At 42.0% G+C, this 13,749-nt stretch overlaps 1 protein-coding gene across 2 annotated transcripts in view; it reads left to right on the top strand.

The window, feature by feature from the left end:
- Window positions 1-13,749, top strand: part of adgrv1 (adhesion G protein-coupled receptor V1) — a 191,703-nt gene that overhangs the window by 84,074 nt on the left and 93,880 nt on the right. For both annotated transcript variants that reach the window (XM_029762120.1, XM_029762121.1), the window contains 8 exons: window positions 519-657; window positions 938-1,123; window positions 1,406-1,641; window positions 2,096-2,244; window positions 4,832-5,030; window positions 9,520-9,739; window positions 13,094-13,333; window positions 13,523-13,672. In XM_029762120.1, the coding sequence (XP_029617980.1) occupies window positions 519-657; window positions 938-1,123; window positions 1,406-1,641; window positions 2,096-2,244; window positions 4,832-5,030; window positions 9,520-9,739; window positions 13,094-13,333; window positions 13,523-13,672 (1,519 nt within the window). The remainder of the gene's footprint in view (window positions 1-518; window positions 658-937; window positions 1,124-1,405; window positions 1,642-2,095; window positions 2,245-4,831; window positions 5,031-9,519; window positions 9,740-13,093; window positions 13,334-13,522; window positions 13,673-13,749) is intronic.

Raw genomic sequence — 13,749 nt, 5'->3', positions numbered from 1 at the left:
TTTCAGTCGTTAGCTAGCCTTCTAAATGCGTTGGTTACTGCGTTGCTAGCTGAGCTGTTTATAAGAAAACGGCTGAGGTGACTCAAACTCTGTAGCTAGTGTGGGAATGTTAGTTAAGTCTTTTGATTTTAAGATAAATGTCATTGCAGTATGTGGTTACTACTGGTTTTAGCGTTGTCACTAATTACCACAGCTACAAGGTGACATTTTTGATCCAATGGTTGGGTTTTGGTAAGGGCTCGGAGTGATGTCACGTCCCAATAAGGCTCAACCAATCACCCAATGGATAATACTGACTTTGCCTCAGTTACACACACATATCATTGCTAAGGGGGAATTGTCTTTTTTTCATGGGACAGAATATTGCTGTTGTGCTATTGAGAAAAGCATACTCTTATTTTGGCCGATAAGAGGTCAATGAAAAATATGTTGCAATGAGGAAATTGTGTGCGTGTGTGCGTGTGTGCGTGTGCGCGTGTGCGCGTGTGTGCGTGTGTGTGTGTGTGTGTGTGTTGTAGCCTTGTACGAGGCCCAGGCATCTTCGGAGAGATCCAGGTCTACTGGAACATCACGCCTGCTGTGGCCTCTGAGTTTGAGGAGCTGTCTGGCGTGGTGACCATGCGAGACAGACAGTCTGCAGCCACCATCCGCCTTAAGGTATGACAACCACATTTAACACAGATGCTGTCTGTCTTTGACTATGGAATGATATTCATCACTATGATCTTGTCTTAACATACAGTATATTTTCTTATTGTACTTCATCCTATTATGAAGTGAAAATGAATTGAAAATGAATAATTCCCAATAGAACTGTGAAACGGAATACTAGTGTGATGTGATGCAGCCTATCGGCCATTCATTTTAAATGGTATCTTAGTGTGGATGTTGGGTCAGAGGCTGAAGGTAGTGGTGTTCGTTGATGTTGTTGTTTCAGGCGCTGGATGATGACATGGCGGAGGAGCGGCGTGTGTACCAGCTGACCTTGACCTCAGTCACGCCAGGGGCGGAGATCAGTCCCTCGGCTCAGCGGGCCACAGTCACCATGGCAGCTAGTGACCTCCCCTACGGCCTGTTCTCCTTCCCCCAGGGCCTCGTCGGGGCCTCTGAGGAGGAGGGCAAGGTGAGAGAGCCAGGGCAGTCCCGGGCCATGATCAAAAACATCCACAATGTTGAAATGCATTAGAGGACGTCTACATGACTATTGCTGCCCTATCAGAGCCTGAGAAAAGTCTGACCTGCCCTATCCGAGGGAGGGAGGGATTAGGGAGGGTGGTTAAGGGAGTGGCATGAAAGTCATTCGGCTTATGATGCAGCCATGATAAATTGCCATTCAGTTGATGATATGGCCGCCTGCTTTTTCCCCTACCCCCCCATCCCTCCTCTCCCTTCTCTTCTCCGTCAGGTCAATGTGACAGTGGTGCGTTCCATGGGCACGTTTGGGAGTGTGTGGGTGACCTACCAGACAGCAAGCAGTGTAGCGGTCAGTGGAGTGGACTTCACTGAAGCCTCGGGGCGCCTGCTTTTCAGCCCAGGCCAGACCACGCGTGGTGTCACATTGAGTATCCATGACGACGACCTCCCAGAGGGGCCTGAGGAGTTCTACCTCAACATCATCACAGTAGAGCTCCTCAATGACAGGTAGGGGGATCCTGGACACTAATCTAGAGTCAGTTCTTTGTTTTCTTCCCCCCCAGTTAAGATTAGAAGTGTTGGGGAGGGAAAGCTGATCCTTGATCTGTTCCTAAGGGCAACTTCTACCGTGAGCTGTTGGTGTGCGGTTTTGGGGTGTGAGTGGGAGGAGAATCTCAACCTTGGTCAATGATTTAATGACCTCTGTCACCCTCCTGTGATCAGTACTGTGAACTTCACTGTAAGAGTGGAAGGTGTTGGTCTCTGGGGTGGGAGTGGTGTGAGCAGTGGTGTAATGGAGGGTAAACGCACGTAAACACTCTCTACCTACCTTTTGCAGAAAAATGCATTGAAAGTTTAGAGAGTGTTACTTATGGGAACTGCATTCAGCGTTAACCCACTTATTTTTTTGACTGGGTGTGAGGTGGGGTGTCTCTGACCTCTGTCGCCCTCCTGTGGTCAGTACTGTGGAATTCAGCGTGATGGAGCACGGCCTGCAACGAGACCAGCCTCCAGCCATCGGCAACATCTCCTCCATCATGATCGTCATCCAGAAGAGTGACAACGCTGAGGGTATTCTGGAGTTCCTCCCTGACTATGTCAACATCACAGGTCAGTCTCTAAGCCTCTAACACGTTGGCTCTCTTCAACACAGCTATTAGAACATAAGGCATCACTTTAGGAAATGTCATCTCATCCTGTTAATATGCCATGAATATGCATAATAGAGGGATTCTGAGAGTGGTGATTGGATAAATGCAATATGTAAGGAGTACTACAGTACATGCAGTATTACATTTTACTTAAGTGACTGAATTCAGGAAGGTGAGCTGATGTCAAATGTTCAAGATTGTATTTTTATAAAATGTAAAAAAAGCCAGACTCAGAGCTTCAAAATGGTATATAATCACTGCAGTTGGGGGAAACATGGGAAAGTTATGCTTCTTTGAGACACGTGTTATTCCACTTTGGAGACAAGTAGGAGAAAATTACGTTCACATCCTCTTAAGCCCTAGCCACACCCATCTCTTTAATAATTCAAATGTTGACGCATGAGTCAACATGGATTGTCCTTCAGAAAGTAGTCTCCCTATTATTCCCCTCCATTATCTCAGCCAATCATGGATCCTGCCTTTCTCCCTAAAGCTCAAAGCTTTCTCCTTGACTACAGGCTCATAATTATCTAGTTTTATTCATATTCACCAGTAGAGGTTCCTCAGAGGAGGAAGGGTAAGACCATCCTCCTCAGTGAATTTCATTAAAAAAATATATTGAAACATTTAAAAAGTGATCCTTTTTAGATCAAACTATGCTAAATATATTCCACGTCACCAAATAATTGATTACAACACACTATTTTTCAATGAATGTCTACAGTAGCCTCAGCAATGCTCTGTAGGGTAGCACCATGGTGTAACCAGAGGAAAGCTAGCTTCTGTCCTCCTCTGGGTACATTGACTTCAGTACAAACCTAGGAGGCTCTTTGTTCTCACCCCCTTCCATTGACTTACACAGTAATTATGACAACTTCCTGTTGACGTCCTCCAACCTATCAGAGCTTTTGCAGCATGAACTGACATGTTGTCCGCCCAATCAAAGGATCAGAGAATTAATCTAGTACTGAAAGCATAAGCTACAGCTAGCTAGCACTGCAGTGCATAAAATGTGGTGAGGAGTTGACTCAAAGAGAGAGAAACCATTTTGAACAAATTATTTTCTTCCAAAATTAAGGAGAAGCAAGAGAGAGAGAGCTATATTTGGTTGTATTTAAAAAAAAAAACTTTCACTGAATGCAGCTAGCTAGTTTAGCCTACTCAAACACCTGGCTCCAACAGAGATGGGTTCTGTTAGCTAGCTGGCTATGACTATCCAACACGGGAACTCTTCCAAATCAAGGTAAGCTTTTGGTTTTATTAATTTATTGCCACTGGGGCCCGCCGGTGTAACTGCTAAACTGCTTTCTGACTGTACTCTGAAATGCATGATTGTGGCGGGTTTACTAACATGTTAGTTCTAGTAGCTACAGTATGTTGACTATGAGTTGACAATGATGTAGGCTGTGCTTAGCGGTTAGCAGTTATGATATGAAGGTTTGGCTAGGGAAGGTTTTTTTTCGCCTGGTTACAGACAGCTGATGTGTCGTTCACAGAAGTCCACAAGTGAAGGGAAAAGGTGAGAGGAGGAGAGCGCGTAGATAGTTGTGAGAAGAAATTATATACAAGGAGCAAATTGATCGTGTTGTTTTATGTGGCTGCTATGAAAGTGAACTGCGTTTGCGTGTGATCAGGGGTGTATTCATTACGCCGATTCTGTTGAAAAACATTTCTTAAACTGAAGCAAACGGAACAAAACGGGGATAAACATCCCTGAATTTGTCCAATAGAAACTCTCATTTGCAACTGTTGGACTAATGATTACACCCTACATCAGCTAGATGTAAGCAAGAGTGTGCAAGGCAGTATTGAATATGTCACTGTCTGTCACCTAGATTACTCAAAATTCTCTCGACCTTTGCAGCTACATTGGAAACGTTCATTCATAGGCTAGGTTGTTGCGACCTCATGATGGGTACAGGCAAAATTAGAAAATCATGTAATAGCCGAAACCTATCGATGTTACATTGAGCTGGGTGAATGGAATCTGAATGACAGCATTTTTTACAGCATTTCTACACAGTTTAAAAACTCTAAAATGCAATTTGGAGAAAAGCAAAAACAATCTAAATTGACTCCTGCCATTATCACCATGGGGGCTGTAGCTTCATTAGTCTCAGACGATAGGGGTCTTAGCATTCTATTAACATGTCATACAGCAATTAGATGATTTTAGTACCTTATTTTAAATTGTTGGTGTTGAGCTAGGGTATGACGACTGCCATACTCTTGAAAAAGATAAGGAGAGCCGCACACTTAGTAACCAACGTTTTGACAGCCATGCTGTCTTCATCAGTCTCTTTTTCTTTTTCAAGTGTTCTACTCTGCTAACCAGTAATTTGCCAAAACATGTGTGCATTTTTTCCACCTCTAGCACTAACACACTTGATTCAACTACTCAACTCATCATTAAGCCTTTGATTTGAATCAGGTGTGTTACCAGGATTGAGAAACACTGTCCTGTATAGTGCACTACTTTTGACCAGAGCCCCATAGGTGCCATTTCAGCCTACTGTGTCCTCTTCTCTCCTTTCTGTTATTTCCAGTGGAGGAAGACGTGGGCAGTGTGTCTATCCCGGTGGTGAGGAGGGTGGGTTCCTACGGCCTGGTCACAGCAGAGTACATATCCAGGGGCCTGACGGCCAGCCCAGGCCTGGACTACAGCCTGGCCAACGGCTCGCTCACCTTCCTCCACGGCCACAACACCAGTCACATCAACGTGACCATCATAGATGACCAGGACAGGTGAGTCAGTCTGTCTGTCTGTCTGATCACCCAGGCCTGCTACACTGCAAATCACCTACAGTACCAGTCAAAAGTTTGGACACACCTACTCATTCAAATCAAATCAAATGTTATTTGTCACATGCGCCTTACAGTGAAATGCTTACTTAGAAGCCCTTAACCAACAATGCAGTTTTAAGAAAAATAAGTGTAAGTTTTAAGAAAAATCGATAATTAAAAAGTAAAATAATAATAACAAATAATTAAAGAGCAGCAGTAAAATAACAGTAGCGAGGCTATATACAGTTGAAGTCGGAAGTTTACATACACTTAGGTTGGAGTCATTAAAACTCATTTTTCAACCACTCCACAAATTTCTTGTTAATTAACAAACTATAGTTTTGGCAAGTCAGTTAGGACATCTACTTTGTGCATGATACAAGTAATTTTTCCAACAATTGTTTACAGACAGAGTATTTCACTTATAATTCACTGTATCACAATTCCAGTGGGTCAGAAGTTTACATACACTAAGTTGACTGTGCCTTTAAACAGCTTGGAAAATTCTAGAAAATGATGTCATGGCTTTAGAAGCTTCTGATAGGCTAATTGACATAATTTGAGTCAATTGGAGGTGTACCTGTGGATGTATTTCAAGGCCTACCTTCAAACTTTGTGCTTCTTTGCTTGACATCATGGGTAAATCAAAATAAATCAGCCAAGACCTCAGAAAATAAATTGTAGACCTCCACAAGTCTGGTTCATACTTGGGAGCAATTTCCAAACGCCTGAAGGTACCACGTTCATCTGTACAAACAATAGTACGCAAGTATAAACACCATGGGACCACGCAGCCGTCATACTGCTCAGGAAGGAGACCCGTTCTGTCTCCTAGAGATGAACGCACTTTGGTGCGAAAAGTGCAAATCAATCCCAGAAGAACAGCAAAGGACCTTGTGAAGATGCTGGAGGAAACGGGTACAAAAGTATCTATATTCATAGAAAAACGAGTCCTATGTCAACATAACCTGAAAGGCTGCTCAGCAAGGAAGAAGCCACTGCTCCAAAACCACCATAAAAAACCCAGACTACAGTTTGCAACTGCACATGGGGACAAAGATCATACTTTTTTGAGAAATGTCCCTTGGTCTGATGAAACAAAAATAGAACTGTTTGGCCATAACGACCATCGTTATGTTTGAAGGAAAAAGGGGGAGGTTTGCAAGCCAAAGAACACCATCCCAACCGTGAAGCACGGGGTGGCAGCATCATGTTGTGGGGGTGCTTTGCTGCAGGAGGGACTGGTGCACTTCACAAAATAGATGGCTTCATGAGGAAGCAAAATTATGTGGATATATTGAAGCAACATCTCAAGACATCAGTCAGGAAGTTAAAGCTTGGTTGCAAATGGGTCTTCCAAATGGACAATGACCCCAAGCATACTTCCAAAGTTGTGGCAAAATGGCTTAAGGACAACAAAGTCAAGGTATTGGAGTGGCCATCACAAATCCCTGACCTCATTCCTATAGAAAATTTGTGGGCAGAACTGAAAAAGTGTGTGCGAGCAAGGAGGCCGAAGAACCTGACTCAGTTACACCAGCTCTGTCAAGAGGAATGATCCAAAATTAACCCAACTTATTGTGGGAAGCTTGTGGAAGGCTTCCTGAAAGTTTGACCCAAGTTAAACATTTTAAAGGCAATGCTGCCACATACTAATTGGGTGTATGTAAACTTCTGACCCACTGGGAATGTGATGAAAGAAATAAAAGCAGAAATAAATCATACTATTATTCTGACATTTCACATTCTTAAAATAAAGTAGTGATTCTAACTGACCTAAGACAGGGAATTTTTACTAGGATTAAATGTCAGGAATTGTGAAAAACTGAGTTTAAATTTATTTGGCTAAGGTGTATGTAAACTTCCAACTTCACCTGTACATAAGGTATTGGTACAGAGTCAATGTGCGTGGGCACAGGTTAGTCGACGTAATTGAGATGTTGTTACCTATCCCTACCACCTGGGGGGCGGTCCGTAAGGACGTCCAGGATCCAGTTGCAGAGGGAGGTGTTTAGTCCCAGGGTCCTTAGCTTAGTGATGAGTTTTGAAGACTGAGCTGTAGTCAATGAATAGCATTCTCACGTGGGTGTTCCTTTTGTCCAGGTGGGAAAGGGCAGTGTGGAGTGCAATAGAGATTGCATCGTCTGTGGGTCTGTTGGGCTGGTATGAAAATTGGAGTGTTTTTCTTTATTTCTACTATTTTCTACATTGTAGAATAATAGTGAAGATGGCAAATCTATGAAATTACACATGTGTAATCATGTAGTAACCTAAAAAGTGTTAAACAAATCAAAATATATTTGAGATTCTTCAAAGTAGCTACCCTTTGCCTTTGCACACTCTTGGCATTCTCTCAACCAATTTCATGAGACTTGTTGGATCCAAGACCTTAGTACAACAAGTGGCAACTTTGTTTGTGAACATCCGGTGAAATTGCAAAGTGCGAAATTCAAAAATACTAAATTCAAATATTTAACATTCTTGAAAATGTGTTATACATCAAAATAAAGCATAACTTCTTGTTTATCCAGCCGCTGTGTCAATTTCAAAAAGGCTTTACGACGAAAGCACACCATGAGATTATCTGAGGACAGCGCCCCGTATACAAACACATGAAAATCATTTTTCAACCAGGCAGGTGCGACACAAAAGTCAGAAATAGCGATATAATAAATGCCTTACCTTTGAAGATCTTCTTCTGTTGGCACTCCAAAATGTCCTTGAAACATCACAAATAGTCCTTTTGTTCGATAACGTCCTTCTTTATGTCCCAAAAATGTCCATTTATTTGGCGCGTTTGATTCAGAAATACACCGGTTTCAACTCGCCTAACATGCCTACAAAGTATCTAATAAGTTACCTGTAAACTTGGTCCAAACATTTCAAACAACATTCCTAATCCAACCTCAGGTACCCTAAAACGTAAATAATCAATAAAATTTAAGATGGAATAAACTGTTTCTAATACAGGATAAAAACAACGTTTTCACACGCACCAAAACAGTAGAGTCCACCTGGAGTGACACTTGAATAGGACTACTTCTTAATTTCTCAAAATAAAAACATCGAACAATTTCTAAAGACTGTTGACATCTAGTGGAAGCCATAGGAACTGCCATCAGGTTCCTAATAATAAGGGTATCCCATAGAAAACATTGGAAAATCCTATGACCTCAACATTTGTTCCCCTGGATGGTTTGTCCTCGGGGTTTCGCCTGCCAAATCAGTTCTGTTATACTCACAGACATTATTGTAACAGTTTTAGAAACTTTAGAGTGTTTTCTATCCAAATCTACCAATTATATGCATATCCTAGCTTCTGGGCCTGAGTAACAGGCAGTTTACTTTGGGCACGCTTTTCATCCGGATGTCAAAATACTGCCCCCTACCCAAGAGAGGTTAATCACGTCAATAGCTATGTTTCCATCGAATTGGAGACAGATTTTCGTGCAAATATTCTAAAATCTACTTTACAATAATATGTGCATTTTGCCAACAGTGAAGTGTTTCCATCAAACAGACTTGTTGAGGATAAAAATCAGTGCGGGATGACGTAGTGCACACAAAATGTCATTTTTCGTTTAAGTTTTCATGTACCAAATAAAAATGTACATTTCAATGTGTTTCCATTGCATTTTCAACTCTACCAATAGTTTTGTCACAAATGTTTGTGTTAAATAGCAAATGTGCCTATTCTGGTCGTGGCACCTGCGCTCTAGCCAACAGTTCACAGATACAGAGCGGGTAGACTGTGCGGGTTGGCTAGTCTACATGATGAGATTATTATGGATAAGAGCGAGAAAATGTTTATTTGTCAAATGGCAGTCAAGCATCGATCATCATGTCACCCAGAAAAGGACCATCGGCAGTTATTGGAAAGGAGCATCAAGATCACCGTTTACTTTCACCACCCTGTGAAGTTCATCATAACTTATTTCTTCTGTAGCCTAATAAAGTGCATGCTTTCCCTAGTTGTAGTGGGAGGAGAACACAACATGTCATCGTGTGACTCCAAGTTTCTTCGATATTGATGGTTATTATATAAATACTTGCGCATAAAGACGTTTCCACCGCCATTTCTCGCATAATTTAATTGTACAGACACAAAAAGATCCCACCATGTCGAACGAACAAATGATTTGTTGGCATTCATACAATTACACGGAAAATTCCTGTTTCCATCATAGCTGTCGTGATTTTCTTATACGGTAGGACTTTACTAGGACAAATAGTGTGGAGGCATTTTTACAGTGTCACCTTTTTGATCGGAATGCCCTGTGTTTAGTCAGCAGTTCTACAACACAAAATTGTAAAACTCTCTAGTTTTGACTCATCTCGTCTCTCCTTATCTGTCTGCTGTTGTATCTGAACCAGGCTTAAGAGTTTCTGTAAAGAAATGTATGTGAACGTATAGAGACCAGTAATGAGCATGTTGGAACTCTTCTTCCAGGGAGTATGCCGAGATGTTTGAGATCCAGCTGTCCAGCGCCACGGGCGGAGCCATACTGGGTACTCATTTGGTCGCCAGTGTTACCATCTCCAAGAGCGACTCACCCAACGGCGTGGTCCGTTTCCTGAACGAGAGCGTGATCACCCTGGTGAACCCCAACAGCACCCTGAGGCTCAGCCTGCACCTGGAGAGGGTGGGCGGGCTAGTGGGCAACACTACGGTAAGCCTACTGGGACCATCCACTTCCTCTGTCTGGTCTCTCTCTCTCTCTTCCTCCTCTTGTTCGCACAGGAATCTGGTGAGGGGAGGATGGCTCATAATAATGGCTAGAGTGGAGTGAATGGAATGGTATCAAACACAAGGAAGCCATGTGTTCAATGTGTCAATTTCATTACATTCCAGCCAGTATTCCAGCCATTACTATGAGCCTGTCCGCCCCAATTAAGGTGCTAACAACCGCCTGTACTTGCTAGGCCTATAGACATCTAAGCAACTTTCGGGCCAGTTTCCCGGACACAGACTAAAAAGTATGCTCAATGGAGAATCTCCAGTGAAAGTACTTTTTAGTTCAGGACGAGCCTGAATCTGTGTTCGGGATACTAGTGTATAACCGCCATGTTTTGTCTCTCTGACCTCGTAGTACAAGAGCATGTTCACCATCATCGTTTCTCTGCCAGATAGATGTCCATCACTCATTCTATGTTGCTAAACTTAATGACACTGTAATGTTATTAGCCCACAGTGACTTCGGAAAGTATTCACACCACTTGACTTAATCCCCATTTTGCTGTGTTATAGCGTGAATTTAAATATTAATTGAGGTTTTTTTTGTCACTCGCAATACCCCGTGAGGTGGAATTATGTTATTTTTTTAAATACATTTTTTTACAAATTAATAAAAAATGAAAATCTGAAATATCTTGAGTCAATATGTATTGAACCCCTTTGTTATGGCAAATGTAAATAAGTTAAGGAGAAAAAATTTGCTTAACAAGTCACATAATAAGTTGCACCCTGTGTGCAATAATAGTGTTTAACATGATTTTTTTTAATGACTACCTCATCTCTGTACCCCACACATACAATTATTAGTGTGAGTGAAAAGAAAGCCTGTACAGAATACAAATATATTTTTTAAATGCAACCTGTTTGCAACCAGGCACTGAAGTAATACTGCAATAAATGTGGCAAAGCAATTCACTTTTTGTCCTAAATACAAAGTGTTATGTTTGGGGCAAATCCAATACAACACATTACAACTGAGTACCACTATCCATATTTTCAAGCATAGTGGTGTCTGCATCATGTTATGGGTATGCTTGTAATCGTTAAGGACTGTGGAGTTTTTCAGGATAAAAAAGAAACGGAATGATGCTAAGCACAGGCAAAATCCTAAAGGAAAACCTTTTCCAGTCTGCTTTCCACCAGACACTGGGAGATGAATTCCCCTTTCAGCAGGGCAATAATCTACACTGGAGTTGCTTACCAAGAAGACAGTGAATGTGGCCGAGTTACAGTTTTAACTTAAATCTACTTGAAAATCTATGGCATGACCTGAAAATAGTAGTCTAGCAATGATCAACATCCAATGTGACAGAACTTGAAGCATTTTGAAAAGAATAATGGGCAAAGGTTGCACAATCCAGGATTGGAAAGCTCTTAGAGACTTACGCAGAAAGACTCACAACTGTAATCGCTGCCAAAGGTGCTTCTACAAAGTATGGACTCAAGGTTGTGAAAACTTACAGTACCAGTCAAAAGTTTGGACACACCTACTCATTCAAGGGTTTTTCTTTATTTTTACAATTTTCTATATTGGAGAATAATAGTGAACACATAACTATGAAATAACACATATGGAATCATGTAGTAGCCAAAAATGTGTTAAACAAATCAAAATATATAGTAGTCACCCTTTGCCTTGATGACAGCTTTGCACACTCTTGGCATTCTTTCAACCAGCTTCACCTGGGATGCTTTTCCAACAGCCTTGAATGAGTTCCCACATAGACTGAGCACGTTTTGGCTGATTTTCCTTCACTCTGCGGTCCAACTCATCCCAAACCATCTCGTTTGGGTTGAGGTTGGGTGATTGTGGATGCCAGGTCATCTGATGCAGCACTCCATCACTCTCCTTCTTGGTCAAATAGCCCTTACACAGCCTGGAGGTGTGTTGAGTCATTTTCATGAAAAACTAATGATAGTCCCACTAAGCGCAAAGCAGATGGGATGACGTATTGCTGCAGAATGCTATGGTAGCCATGCTGGTTAAGTGTGCCTTGAATTCTAAATAAATCACTGACAGTGTCACCAGCAAAGCACCATCACACCTCCTCCATGCTTCCCGGTGGGAACCACACATGCGGAGATCATCTGTTCACCTACTCTGTGTCTCACAAAGACACGGCGGTTAGAACCAGAAATCTAATTTGGACTCATGAGACCAAAGGACAGATTTCCACCGGTCTAATGTCCATTGCTCGTGTTTCTTCAAATTGGTGTCCTTTAGTAGTGGTTTCTTTGCAGCAATTCGACCATGAAGGCCTGATTCACGCAGTCTCCTCTGAATAGTTGATGTTGAGATGTGTCTGTTACTTGAACTCTGTGAAGCATTTATTTGGGCTGCAATTTCTGTGGCTGGTAACGCTAATGAACTCATCCTCTGCAGCAGAGGTAACTCTGGGACTTCCATTCCTGTGGCGGTCCTCATGCGAGCCAGTTTCATCATAGCGCTTGATGATTTTTTCGACTGCGCTTGAAGAAACTTTCAAAGTTCTTGACATTTTCCAAATTGACTGACCTTCATGTCTTAAAGTGATGATGGACTGTCGTTTCTCTTTGCTTATTTGAGCTGTTCTTGCCATAATATGGACTTGGTCTTTTACCAAATAGGGCTATCTTCTGTGTACCACCCCTATCTTGTCACAACACAACTGGTTGGCTCAAATGCATTTGGAAAGAAATTCCACAAATGAACTTTTAACAAGGCACACCTGTTAATTGAAATGCATTCCAGGTGACGACCTCATGAAGCTGGTTGAGAGAATGCCAAGAGTATGCAAATCTGTCATCAATGCAAAGGGTGGCTACTCTCAAATGTAAAATATATTTAGATTTTTGTAGCACTTTTTTGGTTACTACATGATTCCATATGTGTTATTTCATAGTTTTGATGTCTTCTCTATTATTATATGATGTACAAAATCAAAACATTTAAGAAAAACCCTGGAATGAGTAGGTGTGTCCAAACTTTTAACTTTTACTGTATGTTGATTAGTTATTTCTGTATTTCATGTTCAATAAATGTGCAAACATTTCTAAAAACATGTTTTCACTTTGTCATTTTGGGATATTGTGTGTAGATGGATGAGAATTTTTTTTATTTCATCCATTTTGAATTCAGACTGTAATACAAAGTGGAGAATAAGTCAATATTATGGAAAATGTGTTTTTCACAAGGAATCGATTTGTTGGTAAAATATTTGGTTAATGTATTCGTCTTTACCTAAATGTCTTTACAAGCATGAATGTGATGCATACCAGCCCATCTGAATAATTGATGTCCTTTCCTCAGATAACATGGAGCATGCTGGGTCCCAACACCAAAGAGGTCTTACCACCCGTAAACACAGACATTGGTGAACCTGTGAACGGATCGTTTCATTTCAGAGATGGGGAGGGGGGATTACGCATCATCGATCTGAGTATTCTCCCCCATGGGGAGGTGGAGGTGGCGGAGACCTTTGTAGTCATGCTTGAGCTCCTCTCAGGAGACATGGACATTGACCCCCGAGCGGGCTCTGTCACGCTCAAGGTATGTCACCCTCCCAACGAGTGACATCTCAATTTTAATATGCACTCCAGTTGTATTTAAACCATTATTGTATCATATTGAAATTACATCACAGTCTCTTATTGATATTTAAGAGTCTCTGAGTCATGGTGATGGCGTGTCTTTGTTTCTGGGTTTGTGTGTCTGGATCTGTGTGTGTCTCTGTCTCAGATTGAGAAGTTTGGTGACCCTAATGGCATAGTGCAGTTCACGGAGGAGGACCTTAGAGAGCGTGTGTACAGTGAGCCCACAGACAGAGAGGGGCCGCTCAACATCTCCCTCCTCATCACGCGCAGAGAGGGCGTCATGGGCAACATCACGGTAAGACCACCTCGGGGGGGGGGGGGGTGACATCATACAGTTACAGCCAGCAATAGGCTTTATAGGCAGTGCTCAGG

This window comes from Salmo trutta, chromosome 9, assembly GCF_901001165.1.
Source record: "Salmo trutta chromosome 9, fSalTru1.1, whole genome shotgun sequence".
Taxonomy (NCBI): Eukaryota; Metazoa; Chordata; class Actinopteri; order Salmoniformes; family Salmonidae; genus Salmo; species Salmo trutta.
This window is presented reverse-complemented; position numbering and strand designations above follow the sequence as displayed.